The sequence below is a fragment of the Larimichthys crocea genome, chromosome XIV (genome assembly GCF_000972845.2).
Source record: "Larimichthys crocea isolate SSNF chromosome XIV, L_crocea_2.0, whole genome shotgun sequence".
In the NCBI taxonomy this organism is placed as follows: Eukaryota; Metazoa; Chordata; class Actinopteri; family Sciaenidae; genus Larimichthys; species Larimichthys crocea.
In genome coordinates, this window is record NC_040024.1 from 4569189 (window position 1) to 4588230 (window position 19042).

The following is a 19042-nucleotide window of genomic DNA, read 5'->3' on the forward strand; positions in this document are numbered from 1 at the left end:
GAAAATTAACGGAGGCTCTTCAGATTCAGGTTTGCTGTCGGTTCACGAGCTGATTAAAAAAGGAGTGAACGTTTTTGAGATGGTTTCAAGATGGGTTGATGTTCAGACTGTTGAGACTATATACAGAATCTCAGGTGAGGTTTTAAAATGACTTATAGCAGCAAACACAAACACACATGATTAGTGTGTTTTTGTAACAGGCTCCTTTCGATTTATAATCAAAGGCCATTAATAACTGTTGATGCTGCCTCACTACGAACCTTATTGCCAGATCATGACACTTCATTTTATAATCCTCAGTATTACTTTTTAATCTTGAAAACTGTCCTTTTGTAGGATGATTAATCTCTGTGTGTGATGGGAAAAGGACAATTAGTATTATAATCCAAGGAGGATTTATCTGTTGGAGATGTGTTAAATATTCATGTGATTTCTTTTTTTTTTACATTGAAACTGAATGAAAAAGACATACAGATATTGTCAAAATGTATATATCTTCCAGGACGGCATTTAATGAAACATTCACTTGAAGGTCCCAGTAAGATTTTGTCCATTTTCAACCTCTATGATCAGCATTACGCTCCCTCAGCAGAGCCCTCGATGTGCACATAAAAACAATTCCCATTACTTATAAACCACTTGCAGACCACACTAGTTTTTGTCTAGGTTAATTATGTTGGTTATAAGTGGATAATCACTGAGTAATTTTACCCAGGTGTATCTAGTGAGCTGATGGCTATCATCGCCCTCATGAAAATGCTTTTACGGTGTGTTCCGTAAAATGGTTTCGAACACCCGGGGAGTTGGACGAGAGCGCGAGGGCAACTGCTGAATTTGTCAGAACGGCGTCCTGGGGGTGCAGAATTGCTCCACAGCACTCTGGAAAAACTCAAAGAGAGGTCAGTAAAAAGCTGCTGCCAAACCAGTCAGAGTGAAGACACGAGAGGGAGAGGAATAAGCTCGCGAGCACGCGTCATAAACCTCGCGATGCCGCAGGCGAGCTCGTCCTGAAAAAAATTTGGCACTCGACGGCCTTTGAGAAGCAATTCATTAAACAAAAGCCACCCTTGACACAGCCTCTCCACCTGGCATCTCTCCCTCTGTCCTCCCTGCTTTGGTGGACACACTGTTGAATTCCGGAAAAATATGAACTACAAAAACCAACGAAGATAAATAAAATAAATCTGAACATGTGTGGTGAGGTGTAACATAATTAGTGGTCTCCGTTGTCGCCGTGATGATGCCGCATTGGAGGGATAGATGATTTCACGCATCGCATCCCGGAGGCCTCGCGCTTTTATCAACTTTAAACAGCCTAAGTGATAGCTTGCATACAAATAGCTGCCTTATTGCACAGAGCTCCCCCCGAGGTGACTACAGCAAGGTAATGGAGTTGTCTTGATATGCTTATGTGGATCTCCGCGAACACACACACACACACACATTGACAGATGAGACACGGCTGCATAATGTGTCAAACAGTACACACAAAAAATACGTCATCACGCTGGGCTTCTTCTCTGGTTTGCTGCGACCGTCTGGCTGCTGGCAGGAACAGATAGTGGAAGGTTTTTTAATTGATCGAGTGTGGCCGCACACGGATTCACCCACCTGAGCCAAGAACCGGAGTGATTCATTAACATCATGGAAGGTGGATGTAAATCCACTCAGATTAGTTGTTTGGCAAACACCTTTAGCACACCTGTGTATATACCCGCTGGAACTTTACACGCGACATCTCAAATCACTCACGTTTTTTATCAGCTTCTTTCAGGATTTATCGATCCATCACTGCAATTTAAAGCCGGCGCGGACAAACGCGGCACAACTCCGTGAGGGTGGAATATGCGGCAGTGCAGTGGGAGCCTCTTCGTCGCGGTTGTCTGTGTGTCTTTTGATTAAGGGCGTTTGGGTCAGTATTTTCAGCAGAGCCCGACGCTATAACTCGAGAGCACATAAAACTCTTGGCACTGTAGATCAAAGCGGAGAGGAGAGTTCCCCCCCCCAGTGCAGTCATTGTGTTATGATGGCACGATTATGACCGTGTATAGCACCGTTCACCTTTTCTAGTATCTGCTGTTACGTATATTTAGATGGGGAGGTTTGTCGAGGTAAATCTGCTACTTTACTACACTTGTAAGAATGTTAAATGTGAAATGCCAAAAGTCTGACTGTAGGATACAGGTGCATGTGCATTAAATGTGTGCATGGATAGCCCCCTCTAGTGAACACCGAGGAACAGGCTCTGCAGCAGGACTGAGGGCAGACGTGGGTCACAGTTATGAAGCAGAAGGTGGAGGTTTTGCCGCACCATAAAGGTTTTGCAAGTACAGTTTGAATCTGAGTAAGTCTGAAACAAACTTCACTGCGAATGTGATCAGTTCGAGGTGAATCAGCAGTGTAAAACAAGAGTGCACGGGCTTCATTACTAGGCAGTGGATACCGGCATCTCGCTTCACTGGAAACAGCGCTTCATAATTAGCTTTTTTTTTTTTTCACGGCTCAGATGTGTGTCTTTCCATTTTGTGCCGACGGTGTGAAAAGAACTACTCCGGAATAAGCCCCACTCATCGTTTTTTCCGTCCACGTGTAGATCGGAGCGTTACATCGGCGCTGCGACGGGACACTCTGAATGACCGAGTCACAGCTACAGGTGGCTAAACAAAGCCAGACTTCTTACCGTACTACTTCGAGGGGCCATAACGGTGCAATAATCTGAGGTCAATTCGGGGTTTTTTTGTTTTTCTTGCGGTCTGAAGCAATTTGCCCAGCGAGGGCGAGCAAATGACAGTGATGTATCGACAAAAGCAACCTCCCTTTTAATCCTGGCATGCCCTCCTTCTCTCTCTCGCTCTCTTTCTCCATCTCCATCTCATAGCCTACTCCACTTCCCTCGCCTTGTTTACTCCATTTTTACCGAGCCTATTTTTACCCCCTCGCCCAGAGGGCATATTCAAATACAAGAGCTGCAACTGGGTGTCTCCCTCACGACCCGACTCGTCTTGCTCCCCTGCTCACACACCGCCGCTCTGTGTGGGGTTTCTTTTTTTTTTTGGTCATGTGACCTGATGTAACCTCATTTAAGGGGATGTTTTCTAGATGTTTCACGAGGTTAAGCGGACCTTTAAATGTCGCAGCTCACGATGCCCCGGCGAACGGACGACACCTTTTTAATGTGAGAACGCCAAGTTCACATGTTTGGAAAGTAGCAGGCACATTGGCCTTATTCTTTAGGATGTTTACAACACTAACAGGCGATAGCTATGGTTTGTTTATGATTATCTATAAAGAAGTACACAAGTTATGAATCTTATGAACCATTAGACTTCAGCTAAAACTAAAATCCAAGAAGTCTGGGTGCAAAAATAGGAGTGGTCTAGTTTTATATTTGTAATATGAGCCACAGCAAACAGTGTGTGTGAGGGTTTAAAGAGATGTATGATGTGTGTGTGTGTGTGTGTGTGTGTAGGTATCACGCTGACTCTTACCGTCTGGGTTGGAACAGATGAAGACCCGGACGCTGCGGCCGGTGGGGACGTTGTGCGGCGGCAGGGCGTTGATGTTGCCGCTGATGGCCGCCCTGCGCAGCGCCGACTCCCGCGGGCAGGGCTGCCTGCTCCCCACTCCCGACGGCCACATGGGGGGCGACTTCCAGCGTGGCTGCACACACACACACACACGCACACATTAGCGCGACCAGGGGGCGCACACGCACGGCGCATGGACAGCCTTGCATGCTTTGCGCGCAGATTCCCCTGCTTGATCCATCCCCACACACACACACACACACATGGGGCGTTAATTATGGCAAAGGAGCTGGATCTAATTGGTTTTTAATTTGCTGCTAATTTTGGACACATTTACTGAATTCCTGGGGACAAAATCAGACTTTTTTATAGAATTTATTCCTGTTTTTGTTGTCCACTTTGCCATCCTCTTAACGCCCATGCCACACACACACACACATACACACACACGCCAATCAAGTTATGATGGATCTTCCACAAGAATGAGACACAATGTGTTTTTGTCACAGCATTCATGTGGTAAAGGGATATAATCATAATAATAATAATAATAATAATAGGATATTACGCACAGCCTACTACCGTCATGGTGCATGCGTAATTTGTATACATGTCCTTGGACGCATTCATGAATTTTCATGCCACTGTGGAGGGGAAGACAAACAAGACAAACAAGGACGAGACGATACAAAACTCGGCGAGCAAAAGGCAAGCATCAGTCGTAATTCCCACCCCAGAGAAGATGCTCGTAAAAGGCGAATAACAATGGTTATTCCGCCAAAAGAGGAGCAGATGTGTCACACAGTCGCTGGGTTTCCCGGAGTTGCGTCTATCCTGAAATCTTTGTTTCAAAGACGGAAAACCTCGAGAAAAAAACCAAAAAGTCCACTACTACAGACAACTAAACATCACTGAGGCATCCACAGAGAGAGAGAGAGACTAGTGATGCTGGAGACAGGCAACAACAACAGGACACTTCTTGTTGCTCACATTCATTCGCTTCATTTCTCGGCTTCCGAAAATATCCAATCGGTAAAAGCTGGATAAAAACGCCCATCAGAGTCGCTGCCGTGGCCGAGACACGACGCCGGGAGACGGTGAAGCGGACGCCGTGTGTCGGGGTGCTCCTCTTGGCATCCTGCTGTCTCTCTACGAGCCTGACCGAGCTCTCCGTCTCCGAGATGATGGAGAGTGTGAAGCCCGGCAAAATAAAAGCAGCCACTACCGGTGGGTGTTTTCAAAATAAAATACTCGTTTCAAAAAAAGCACACAGACGCTTTAAAGTGATTTTTTTTTTCGATTGTAAACATTAAAAAACAACGTATTTATCGTTTACAGTTACTTATTTACACGCATTATCTCCGTACACTCACCTGGCTCGTCCAAATGTTCAGCACTTTTACGTTGAAAGCTAACCGTGTATATCCGGGCGTGCCGTATCTTTTTCGGTGTGACTTGACCGAGGTGCCGCTCTTTATGTCTCTCCTCCCCCCGGTCTCCCTCCTCTCCGGTGGGCAGACTGGTGCTCACCCACCGTCTCTATTAAAATTGCACCGGGACCGCGACGTCAGCACCGCGTGGGGCCGTAAGTGACGTTAACGGCTTTCTTACCAGTCACGAGCGTAGAATTCAAAAAGTAACGGTCGTCGGACCGTTACCAGACGTTGTTAACGTCTCTTAACGTTTGCTTTTGTTTGTTTGTTTGTTTGTTTGTTTGTTTGTTTGTTTTTCATCGATTAAAGTTGACGTTTTAACATGAAAGTTGATTTATCTAAAATGTTTTCACTACTGCAAGTAAATACAGGCCAGTATCGCAGATACTTTTCAATAAATAAGGTGGATGAGTCATTGAATTGCTAAATCTCAATTAATTTTCATGACCGTAAGTGTTTTTTTGTGATGTTACTTTTTTTTATTATTATTGTTAAATAGTTAAAACCAAGGAAAGAATTAGGACAAATTTTCTAATTAATTAGAAAATGCTTTATTATCTTTTTTTTTTTTCAATAAAATGTACTCGCAAACCAGTAAACAAATTAAAACAAACTAGTCTGTGTTTTGGTTACAGGTTCTTGTTCAAAAACAGTATCAAATTAACATTTTTTTGCTTTTAATACACTTCGCCTGTGACTAAAGCCGGGCATACACTGTACGATTTCACTTCGCCTGTGACTAAAGCCGGGCATACACTGTACGATTTTTATCCCGTTTTTGACCCGATTATTGATTCGCACGACCTGGCGATGCACAGGCCGATTTCCCGTTTCGTCTGGCGTCTTTTTCCGTACAGTGTACAGGGGGTAACGAGGTCCGATTATCTGTTCCAGTCAATAGACAGGACAGTCAGCAGGGGCCGACGGGACGTTTTCACCCGCACAGTGTGAGCTCTCTGGTCGTGTTCGATGATCGGACCGTACAGTGTGAGCACATAAATCGTGAGCTTTGGCCGTACATCGTAGACGATTACTCGTACAGTGTGTGATGGTATCAACGACAAGATTTTCAAAAAATCGTACATTGTTGCCCGGCTTAACTAACTGCCCTGCTTTGACATTTTGCTGTTGTCTCGCTTTCGGTATCGATCTGATACCGACTTGGTATCGATACTATCGATATTTGGATCGATCCGCCCATCACTAGTTTTCACATTCTTTCATTTGTTTTCAACGAAATTAACATTATCCTAACCGCAATTTTACCATAAAACTAACTAAAAAATGATTTTTTTTAAAACTACGGAAGCCCCTAAGAGGTCATGCATTCGCATATCGTATTTCCTCCGTTTTCTTGCAATAATTAGTTAATTAGATAATTTTATAGAGAAAATCAGACTTTGTTTTCACGAAAATTAACTTCATCCTAGCCGCAATTTTACAATAAGCTAGTTAAATTGAGGAAAAAGTAATGGGACGTTTTTTTTCTCAATCTCGAGATAACGACTTTCTTTTCTCGCTAACGTGATCATTTTCTCAAGATAAACAACATCAGTTAATTGCGATCTTGAAATAACAAGACTTCTCGAGATCTTGAAAATATTCCGTTATCTCGAGAAAACAACTGAAACTAACTGGTTATCACGAGAAAATAAATAAAACGTACGAATGCGTGACCACTTAGGGCTTCTATAAAAAAAAAAATTGTGGAGACAGAGCTACCTGAGTGTTATTTGCCAGGGATGGGGGTTAGAAGCAGCAGCCCCGAAGGATAATGATGAGGAGGAGGAATGGGGTGGAGGGGAGAGGAGGAGGAGGAGTCTGAATTAATTGCTTTATCGATAAATGTACCTCTGCTCTGCAGCCTCTGGTTATTCGCGCTGGAAGTTTAAGTGCATTGGATTTGTACTAAACGGAATTGATTACTGTGCTGTTCTTGTGAGGGGGAAACGCTGAACCATATATTTCCACCCTCCTCCACCACCTCCTCCTCCTCCACTCAGTCTCAGTGTTTAGCGGGCAGCAGCAAGCATTTCTCTGAATCTGAAACCTTAAGTTCAGCCTCTGCACTAATGCTTTTAAGTTATGATCATATAAAAGAGGAGTCAAGCCTATGGACGCATAAAGCCCTTGGCTAATATTTCGTATAACATTTTTGGCATCTTACAGATGAAAATAAGCTTTTTACATCATTACATAATTTATTTTACAGCCACATCTCTCATCTTTTCACATATCCACCTCTTAGACAATTAATACAAAACAGATATTTCATAGATCAGGTGTGACTTTATCTCATTGTTACAAATCAATATGCACCATAAATGACAGACTGCAAAAAGCTACAAATCTTGCTGCTGATATTCACATTTAGGCAGCAAATGCACAGTGATATTCAAATAGCACTTATCTAACCCGTTCCTGGCAAATGCCAAATTTAACACATTATTTACATAAGATAATTAGCCACTAGATGATGACTTACTGTTCTGCTGCAGGTCTTGAGGATGACTCTAGGACTCTGTAGGCTCACACCGACCCACCTAAGGCAGCCTGCAGAGCCACCAGCTCGCACCAGAACAAAATCCAGTCTCAGGGAAAGCTCAAAAAGGAGCACCGCCTTGTTCCCAACAGTGTTATGACCTTTTCTTTACTTGACTGTTCCGCTCTCTCTCATAATCCCCAGTCCGTTAATCATGAGTGCACCTGCACTGGATTAATGCACCGCGGTCTTTCCGAAGGATGCACTTTACGCAGGTTGTTGGCATCATGTTTTGTGGCAGGTAGGGGTGCTGCTAGTATTTGTGGACCCTGTGAAAATAGCTTAAAACCATAAAAATATCTATAATCTCTGGCATGTTCCAGTGCGTGTGTCCAGCTCTACCTTCCCTTTAAATCATTGAGCATACACACTGGTTACCCTATGTGCGATTAAACAGCTTTGGGTCAACATGTGTGCATTCAAGCATGTTTACAGTAATTGCAAGTTGTCGGGGGGGTTTACTGGCATGTATGTATGTCCTCGCCTGTCCCTCAAACCCGCGACCACTCTAAGCGAATGTGAGTCACCGCGGTGACGAGATGTGATGTGTCACCTGGGAGACACACGGACACAAAGGACAGACACTAGCTGTTCACTTGGCAAACGTCCACATGGGCACACTATTTTTTTTCTGCACACAAACACTCTCACGCTTCACAAATGGCCGGTGATGGATGGTTGTTTCTGTGAGACAGCTGGAAAGGAATGAGGGGTATGAGAGTCAAAGAATGTCTATTTCTGTGTCCTACCCGTTGGTACCACTACATTAACTCCTTAATTGCAATGCCCACTCTGAACTGGATTTATCAGGAGTCAAGGGCATTCAACTACACGTGTCCATGTACCTTAAATTGGACAATGTCCCAATGGTGTGATTCAGGCTTTCATTTGGAAAAAGCTTTTTGTTCCAAATGTATTTTTTTTTTCTTTTGTCCCCACAAACTTTATTAATCAAATTGAATGCCATGACATAGGGAAGTTTAAAAGATACATGACAAAAAAAATAGTTAAGAAAATTCAAAGAAATACAATAAAGTTTTAAGTGCTTTCCTGAAATATAACGTTTAATTGTGCACACACTTTTATTGCCTTTAGATAATTTAAGTGTTTATCAAATCAGAGAAAAAGTAAGAAAAACTGTATCAGTTAATAATAATCCATATAAACCTTAATATCTGCAGTCAAATGAATTCCCTTTACGTTTAAAATATGAAGTAATATCTGTGACAGAAAGCATCCGTGGCAGAAATTCATTTGTAAAAGAGATGAATGAGCGATTCATTTCCACAAAAAGTTACATCAACATTAGCCTGTCTACAGACACGCTCAATTCAAGTCAACTTTATTGTCAATGCTGCCATATGTACAGGACTTACAGAGAAATGAAATAGTGTTTCCCTCATATCCCCGGTGTAAACGACAATATACATGAAATATAAAAAAGTTAAAACGATATCTAAGAAAAGAACCCCTCTGTGAGGCTGATATTTAGCATGTTCACGATATTGTTTATAATTGTTGCTGACAAATTGGACAAATTGGAAACTTTGACCTGATTATGGAGCTAAATTAAAAGTCAGTGTCATTAAGATTCATCCTCTGGGGATCATGAATATAACAGGTGTGGTGCACCAGCTGCAGGAGAGAGGTGTGGAAAGGGCTCAGGAGAGCAGCGGCAGGTGAGAGTGATTGACACACCTGTATCCTGTTGAGCTAATCACTCTCACCTTTTAACACGGTAGCGTGCTGGACAAACATTTCAGTCCAAACCATTAGACTGACAGACTGCTAGAAGACAGCATGGCTAAAAACAGTACATTTTACACGCGAGACATACTCCATATGATCTTTATTTGACACGTCCTTGAATCCCAACCTGCTCCTGGGGCGTTGCTCGACTGTGACCATGCACTCTGACTCTCTTCATTTCTTTCCTCTTATGTTTCATTTCCATAGGGCATTAAATGAATCCGTATAGGTTACAACATCACTGATTGCCTGTGTAACCACGCAGTCCTTTTCGAGCTATTGCTACCTTGACACCTTTTACGCGCACGTCTTATTTGCCTCAAAAGAAAGAGCTCATTTTTCTAATTTCACTTACACGTTTGTCAGTAGTGTATGAATAATTAGGTAATTTTCTGATTTCCTGAGTTTCATTTCAGGCTCCTATAAGGAACAGATGCTGTTTACCAATTTATTTATGCAAAGTAGATTAACTTTGGCACCTTGCAAATCACTGGGTTTATTCGTGAGTGAAAAATCTACATAGTCAATAAACAAGAGAAGCTCTTACTACTTTGATCGTGATGTGTAAAAATGATTTGTCCACTTTAAGCTTAAGGCATTTTTTTTTCTGTGAACACATCTGTCCTCCGGCACATTTCCTCCAGACAATGTTCACGTATCCGATGAGACACTACACTCAACACAAAATGGAGGAGATACCCGGGATATAACTGAATAAAAAAAAAATAAAAATAAACCTGGCAGAGCAGGCTTAGGAGGACTCAGACATAATCCCACTATTAGCCAAGACAGGGTTCCAATCAGAGCTGTACAACAACAGTTTTCCTCGCTCTTTCACTCTTTCACCAGCAAAACATGGGATTAGGAGGTGACAGGCAACCTTCCACCCATCATATGAGGATCACTGCGCACACACAAATATGGTTGAAAAGGCAGGTGTCAGTCACGAGCAAGTCAGATGCCAAGTACAACACCAACACCAATCTTTGTCTTGATATTTGAGGGAAAAAAGGTTGTGACAGCATCATATTTTAATACATGAGTACAATACATAATATTGTCAGCTTTGCATATGTGTGGAAATACTTTTGCATTTTATTTTAGTTTGGAATAACACACATCTTTAGGTATGTTTACGAACTAGTTTGTACACTCGGCTGAGTTGGATTTTAAAAAAGCTAACGGTAAAAGCTAACAGAATTAATTATTCGAAATACAGTTTGACATTGCAGTTTTAACAGCATTCATGCTTCCATTTATTGATACATGTTTCCACTTCACCAAGAAGACAAACATGCATATGTGTATTTTGACAGAGCAGTTATTTGAGCTAAATGGTAATGTCATGTTAACATGATAATATTTTTAGATGATGTTTAGATGGTTTGTTTACCATGTTCCAGTGTTGTAGTCAAGACCCACTATAAACCAAGACCAAGTCACGAACAGGAACCAAGTGTATCGAGGCCGGGACAAGACCAAGACTTTGAGGGGTCGGGACCAAGTCAACACCATAACCATGACAGTGCATAGCCTACTTAGGTAGCTAATATTTATGAAAACTCACCTTGCCGTATTTACAAACTGTTGTGTGTTCTTTCGGACACTGTTTTGTGGTTTAGAAAACCAAATTTTATTCCGTAAGATTTGGCTGATGCCTCCTCCCAGACAGTTAACAAATAAATCAAACAATGCATAGGCCATTAAGTGATATCACCGCATTCTTGAACTAAAATCCAGTATCCAAGATCCAGACTAAACAGAGTAAAAATGGGGTAGATTCCGAGACGAGACCAAGTCTTTGAAAAAGACCGATCTGAAGCAGTACAACACTGCCATGTTCACCATCTTAGTTCAGCTGTACAGCTGAAGCTGATAGGAATGTCATTAGCTTAGCATGTACTTGGTCATAAACTAAAGAACTGGATACATTTTAAAGTATTTCATCCAATAATGGCACTTGTGTGCGCAGGAATTAGCTCAAAGTTTGAACTTTATTCCAACAGTCTCAGTGTAGGCTGATGTTGTTTTTTTGAATTAACATTAAATCCTAGCTGCTCACTGATCTGAAGTCACTCTGAAAAGATTATCAGCCAAATATCTGAAGCCAAAACATAGAATATTTAAAAAAATTGGAGCCAGATTCAAACAGACTTTTACACAACATGCACAAATCCCCTCCTACTCCTCTTGCTAACTTCCCTCGGAGTGTGAATCCTCCACCACAACGAGCATCAGCCAAGACACTCTAGTTATATTTGGTCGCTGGGACTGTGAGATGAATTTCATCATTACCTTTGTGCCAAACCAAAGCCTAGGTGAGGAGCGCTGAGTTATTTCCGGCTATTTATGCCCACGTCAACCGTGGCACTTTTCATCGCTCACCAATCAGCAATTTTGTTTGTGCTCCCACTGTGACCTTTGGTGCATAATTGATTTGAATCTATGTTTTCGCTGGTTTCAAGTGGGTGAAAGTGAAGATGTAGTGATTGCGATGCAGACTTAACCACACAAATACACACAAGCATGCACTTGTTGTGTACTGAACGTGCATGCACGCACACACACACACAGAAACACCCACAGTGAGGACCATGTTTGATTTAACACGTCATATTTAGCTCTTTTGGAATATTCAAGCAGAAATCAACACTTCATAATTAGCTGAAGTTTGTTGGTTCAACAAACAGGAGAAGCGACTTCCTGCAGCATCTTTTGCCGTTAACTCTAGAGTCATAAATGTCATGATTTAATCGCTGCCAAATGTCCATTACCAGTCCAGTCTGCTGGTATTGTCAGAGTCATGAATACTGGAGAATAAGACTGCAGCTGACTGTTTGTTTGTTTTTGACATATCACAGTAGAAAAAGATTCAGATAATAAGCTGAATTCAGTTTCAAGGTCATGGTGTTGTTCATGTTGTCACACTTTGATGTCTTACTGGAACTCTTAATTAGAACATTGTTATTTGTAACACCTGTGCTTTTCTGACAATGACGTTAATGTCTGTAGATATCTGAGTGTCTGTTCCAGTCTTATGGTATGTGCTTCATTTGCCTCAAATATCTTGATTACAGCTTTTTTTGGGGTTGAATATTGAACTTAATCATATCATATCAATATCATGTCTTTTCCTCATAAACTTTCAACTTTATTCTCAATACCATGACTTTTTACTGATAAATTACAACTATAATCTCATAACATCATGACCTTTTCCCTCAAAATGACAACTTTAATCTTATATCGTGATCTTTTCATACTGGAAATATTTCATTTCTTCTTTCATTTTCTTAACATGCTTTTTTGGCAAGTTTCTTCTCAAAATATCTCCCATTAGTCGCCCAAATTCTCTGCTGTACTATTACAACTCATTGCTGTGACTTTCCAATTCTAAATTATTTAAATTTATTTAAATAATTCATCATTTTAAAAGTTACACAATATTACCACTGCACTGCTAAGACACCAAGGAAACCTTTTTAGAAATATGATAACTGATATTCCCAGGTATAATAAAAATAAATGGCAGTAATCAGTGATACACATGAAGATGAAATGAAAGAACTTTGTGTTCAACCCATGCTGACATGTCCCACATACTTTGCTTTACCTTTTCCACTTGCTTGTATTACATAGGAGCTTTAACTGCATAGCATCCATGACAGTTGTGGTAATTGGGTCCTGGTTCTCTATAGTTCTTCCAGTTTGTACACCAGTGAGCTGTGAGACTCTGAAAGAGACAGAGAAAGGGAAGGGTAGCTGTACCTGTATCCTCATTAGATCACACTGGACAGCCTGCCATCTTTCCATTGTTTCAAATTCCCGGAGATCAGCTTGAAAAAAAGCATAGGTGTGTGTTTGGAGGAAGTGTTGGGAGTGGAACAGCTCTTGTTCAAAAACGGTGGGGAAAGTGACAAACTGACTTAAACACAACGTAAGAGTGTGTGTGAGGCAACCGGCAGGAAATGTAGCATAAATAATGTAAAACATAGTTGCTATTTCTCTCTCCACAATTGAAACTGTCAGGCTGCCAAGTGTAGGGAGGACAGTAATGGTCACATATCTGCCAGCGCATAAAAAACAAAGCTCGACCCTTCGCAAACCTTTAACTAGCCCTAGAGAAATCCTGTAATTGCTTATGTGCTGTCCTGATTATTAACCCATCTATGGAAACGTACGCATGCAGTTTCACATTTCCCCGTCATGTCATCCTCTTCTGAAGCCCTCAACAGCCTAGCGAGGATACTTTTGTCCTACGCTGCATTATTTATGTGCAAAATAGAAGCAGAAATACGGCTGCTTTAACATGTCATATCCAATAAGAGCTCAGACGTGCATACATTTGTTTTAGGAAACGCAGTCACGCAATGGCGATGTATTGTGAGCAGAATGGTCTCGCCGAGACGCATGAAGGAATGCAGCCAAAAAAGGATGAGTTATGAGGAACTGCACATGGGGGTTAAATTGTACACAAAGAAAGCGACAGATGGATAGCGACAATTCAAACGGTGAAAAAACAAATCATCCATAATATAAAAGATACGTATCGTTAGAACTTTTCTGCTGCGTTGAGTGAGCAGATCCTGTCACATGCCTCATGATTTCAAAGAATTAATCTTGTGGAAATGGATCCCCTGATGCTCCCGCCATCCTGCTGACATAAACAAAAGACAAAACAGCTTGTCTGACTTTAGAAGTGGAAGGAATAGAGCAACTAAAGGAATACAAGGAACTCTTCAGCACTTGGTTGGACTTAATTCAACTTACCGGAGAGCCTACAGAGCAGAACTATGACAACAGCATTGCTGTAACCTATTGTCACATTAATCCAATGATGGTAGGTAGCCGAGTAATTCTCCGTTCTTGTCTCATGGGATTAATATGATGTCAGGACAGGAAATATGACCCTCCATCTGGTGATAATTAATCATGTCAGCTGCTGTAAGTATGACTTTAGAAAGAAAAGTCTGGGTTTATTGGTTCTGATGGCTCCTAGTGAACCTTTTGACAGCGACATAAAATACCAACAATACTAGTATAAGGAACCCATACATTCATGCAACAATGAGCTGACTGTGGAGTTACTCGCATTCTTTAAACCAATCACAGTCATCTTGGGTGGCACCAAGCCCAGGATACAGTGATGGTGGCCTTGCAAAATAGTGTTGGTGGTTGGGGTTAAGAGGCTTGTTTTAATGGAACACTTGCGCGTGGGAAGTTGAACCGCGGCATTAAAATGGCAATTTCTTGGAAGATGGTGACACATAGATACCGGAAGAGCGGAGATTGCCAACAGAGCTTCTTTTGCATTGGATGGAACCAGTTCAGGTGATTCGAGCATCTGTCAGGATGCCATCCCGGGCACCTTCCTTTGGGAGTTTTCTTGGCAAGTCCAACTGGTACAAGACCCTGAGGTAAACACACTGGAGGGATTATATATGGCATTTGGCTTGGGAACGCTTCAGAATCCAGCAGGAAGGGCTGGAAAATGTTGGCGCTGGTGGGAGGGACGTCTGGACTACCTTGCTTAGCCTGCTGGCACAGCGACCTGGCCCAGATAAGCAGCAGGAAAGAGATGGATGGAGAATAAACAATGCTAAAAATGGATAACAAAACAAAAAAGGCTGAAACTAACCAAGAATGGAGACACTTATTAAATTCATTAACAATAGACTTTACACTTTTTAATTTCAAGTAAAACCTGACAAATTATACCTTCCATGATGTAACAGATGGTGCAATCTTCATCTCACTTTCCTGTTTTAAATAGTATTAGTTCACAGGTATACCGCTGTGTCTTTGTTCCACAGTCACACTCATACCTTAGAGTTTTTATGTTCTGTTCAGTTTTCTGTCTCATCTTTCTTCTCTCTCAGACCTGCAGGCAAACAACTTCTCCACAGCAACTTCAAAAGTCTTTTTTTCCCCACCGTTTACTGCCGATTTGAATGTCCAGATTTCGCCTTTGAATCAAATCCGCAGGGTTCCCAACAGCTATTATCTTTTTTTTTGTTTTTGTTAGTGGTGGCTACACAAAAAACCCAATATCCAAGCTCTTGAGCTAAGCCTCGCTGATGCTGAGTTTAATATTGGCACTTTAATTTAGCACTGCAAACGAGCACCTGTGTCATACTGGAGGTGCATGCTTATACTGTCCAATTAGTAAAAGATAATACACACCGTCCAGTCAATCAGAAGTGGTCAATTTAAGATGCTAGCATTGCTATGATCAAACACAATCTGAATGTCAAAAAAAAAAATCTATGATATTTTGGTTTAATGGTTCATTATGTGCTCTAACGAGTTGTTTACTATAACTGCCTGCTGTTTGGTGCTGGGCAGAAAGTAGGAAACATGTTTGATGAGAGTGGTGAAAGTGAACCAAGACAGTAAAGTTTCTGTTTTTAGTGTAGAACCAAAACAAAGCGCTGAAAGCATCAAAAATGCTTCATTGACTGCTTGGAAAAGTTGGTAATTCTCTGCTGGTTTGAACGACTCCTTTCACATTTCAGACTCAGTGTAAGAAGACCCCCTCCATATGTTGATTAAAAAGGCTAATTGTCAGGTAATTAAAGCATAATGATTATATTTTAAGGTGTTTATATATCACTGAGGACATATTTATGTATGTTATATTCAATTTCTGCTCATAGATTACTAACAGTTGCACACTGAACCATTATTGGCATAAAAACCATCACTATCCTGCTCCTTATGTACACTTCTTTTAGGTAACAGTGCTTCTTTGCTCGAATGTGTGTGTCATATCTGGTGCTTGATTGATGCTGATTCATGTTAAAGGTACGGCGCATGCTACAGCGCCATCAAACCAATTGCATGTGATTTACAGGTGAATCTTCCATCATTGCTTGAGCTCAGAGGAGATAAATTATAGCTGAGTCTTTTACTCCGAGCGTCCACGAAAGAAAGGAAGCTGTTTAAACTGTGATGTACAGCGTATCAAAGACATCTGGGGATATATTTCTGCGCTGACAGGTCTTGTATCGCCGCCATATGTTTGTCCGGGTAGCGTGACGGATGTGGCAACAGAAGCCTTCAACATTCATGCATTTGAGAGAACACCCAACCCCTCCTCTTCAAATGCAAAGTAATTCTCTGTATGTGTTTTTAAATTTAGGTGTGTACAGGTGGCGGTAACATTTCACCAATAAACAGGCAGGTGGTACATCATGCTTGAGATCTCTTGTCATTTCTCCTCCGGCAGCAAAATGGTTTTGTTTTTGTCTCTTTCTAGTCCTGCTGCTGTCTTTTAGTAAAAAAACAAAACAAAAAAAACATGTGTATGTTCTTATCTGGATCTAAATCTCCACTTGAGGTTAAATAATGTGGGTCAAAGATGTGTCAAAATGAATCATTCTTTGGTAGAAACCTGTTGGGAACAACGGAAGATAGCTTTGAATTAATGCTTTATATGTCTGTCGATTAAAAAGCTCCATAATCACAGCTGTATTGTAATTATTTCTTTTCCAGATGGATGAATAAGTGTGTGTATGTGTGAGATCAACGTGGTTTATTATGAGACGGTTGTACGAGGTAAACCAGATAATATGAATTCAACTCACGGCCGGTCACATGAGGGTCATAGATGTGGTCATGTGTGTCTCATAATTTCCCTTCTCTACCCATCAGTAAATATCCCCGTTCGCGTCTCTCAGCTCCACAATCCGCCGGTTGAAGAGCCCGTGTAGATGAAGCTTCTGAATTATACGCAACCTACAGGAATTCAAATGAGTGTCAGGGGTCATGATAACAGGAATCACAGTGTATATCATTTCCTGCTGCAGGCGTGCAAAGAGCTTCTAAATATATGAAAAAAGGATTATCTGGATCTTTTAGTTTGTAGGATTTTTAAGGAAATATGAAATTATTCCTAAATATATACCTAATATATACCTAAACAGGTGTCTGGTAAAGTTTAGCCTTCCACTGGCCACAATTCCCATCACATGCTGCGATGCTATTAATGGCTAAAACACTGTGTACTCACACTTAATGGTCAAATAACTAGAACATTTCTATAATATGTTTTGGGTAAAGCATATACACATCATTTGTAAAGCCACTTTTAAGAAAATTAAGTAAATTAAAGTAAAAATGACCTTAAAGGTCCACTGTGTCAGATTTCGGGGGCTCTTTTCACAGAATATGGCAGAAATGGAATATAATATTCATAACTGTATTTCATTGGTGTGTAATCACCTGTAAAATAAGAATTGTTGTGTTTTTGGTACCTTAGAAAGAGACTTATGTCTTTTAGATGTTAGGGTCTTCTTCCATGTTGAACCACCATGTTTCTTCAGTATCCCAGAATGGACGAACCAAACACTGGCTCAAGAGAGGGCTGATGGTTTTGAAGAATTGATGAAGATGAGGCGAGGGGTATTCAGCTGGTCGCAATCTGCCACTACATCGTACAAACTGGAGCTTTTAAGTTAGACGCTTAATTAGCCTTTTTAGTATAACACCAGCCTGTGCTTCACTTCTTTCTCTGATTAAAATTCCAAGTTTGACTTCAAACCACATGCGACATAACTTATGGGTGTGGTCATAAATGGGCTGTATTGTACCCAAACGGTTACAAATGGATGTACCTGTGACCACACCCAGCAGTGATGTCACGGTGTACTGACCACACCCTGATTCGATTTGCTACATTACAGCAGCAGAAGTTAAACCAATGGACAGGACAGCAAAACTAAGACTGTCAGCTGCTGTTGAAATGCTCCTTCTGCTATTTAAATGTACAAAAGTTGGGAATAATTCTGTTGCATCTTACAACTTTCAACTGTGCCTTGTAAATTTGTGATTAATCAACAGGGTGTTGGACTTCTGTGAAAAGTTGTTTTAGAAAGTTTACCACCACTATTGAGCCAAATGAAGCGAACCACATAAGATACAGTTGAGCAAGTTTATGTTGTAGGCAATCTGTTGGTATGTTAGCAGAAATGTTAATATTCATTTTATTTGAGTTAACTAATCAAAAACTTTGATTTCTCACGTTGTAGCTTTACAAAAACTCACCAGTGCACCCTGAAGTTACATAAAATCTGGTTACCGCTAGGCTTCGTGTCCAAAAAAGTGCCACTATCAGGCCCTACATATGAGCTTGGAGCTCAGGTGTGAAGCTTTCCGCTCGCCCCAGGTCAACAAAGCCTTCAGTATGTATGTCAGTCACCCTCTTCATTTACTGAGGGGGAGCAGTAAACACAGGGAGCGATGACTGGAGGGTAGAGACAGAGATTAAAAATGAGTGTGAGAGGAAGTGCGCTTTGATGTAGCTGCACTTCAAAGATATCCTCGCCTCTAGGGTGCGTGTCCCTCCACTGTACCTCAGCTTGTGCTCAAAAACTGACAGGAAGTCTTCCCCCATTTTTCTCTTTCGCAACCAACTGCCTGTTCTCCTCCTCCTCCTCTGCATTTTTTTTTTTACCCCCGCAAAGCTTTGACAAATTCTTCCCTTCTTCTCAAGCGTGCGCAATATCTGACAGCTCCAGCGTATGGCAGAAACGCAAGTGAAGTATGTCGGAGAGGATTGGATCCTCCCCTGCTGATCGTGACTGGTTCTGTTCATCGGATTTTCTTTTTTTTTGTCACCTCTGTACTATTCTGTGCAGTCTCTCTCTGGTTCAACACAAAACCTAAGTGATGGACTTTTTAGTTATGACTTTATGTGAGGTCATTTTGCTTGGTATGTTTGTGTAGACACATATTTGGGTGAACAAATCGCTCCGACTTTCACCCACCGTGCATGCAAAAGTGACTCACCA

The 19042-nt window shown here is 41.4% G+C and overlaps 1 protein-coding gene across 5 annotated transcripts in view; it reads right to left on the minus strand.

Moving 5' to 3' along the window:
* nwd2 (NACHT and WD repeat domain containing 2) overlaps window positions 1-13300 on the minus strand; it is a 51662-nt gene extending 38362 nt beyond the window's left edge. The window contains exons 1-2 of one of the 5 annotated variants that reach the window (XM_019265062.2): window positions 12865-13300; window positions 3489-3660 (exon numbers count right to left, since the gene is read on the minus strand). In XM_019265062.2, coding sequence (XP_019120607.1) covers window positions 3489-3639 — 151 coding nt within the window. In that variant the 5' untranslated portion in view covers window positions 3640-3660; window positions 12865-13300. The other 4 variants (XM_010752742.3, XM_019265064.2, XM_027288050.1 and 1 more) reach the window with 4 other exon arrangements.
* Window positions 13301-19042: the final 5742 nt, after the last annotated feature.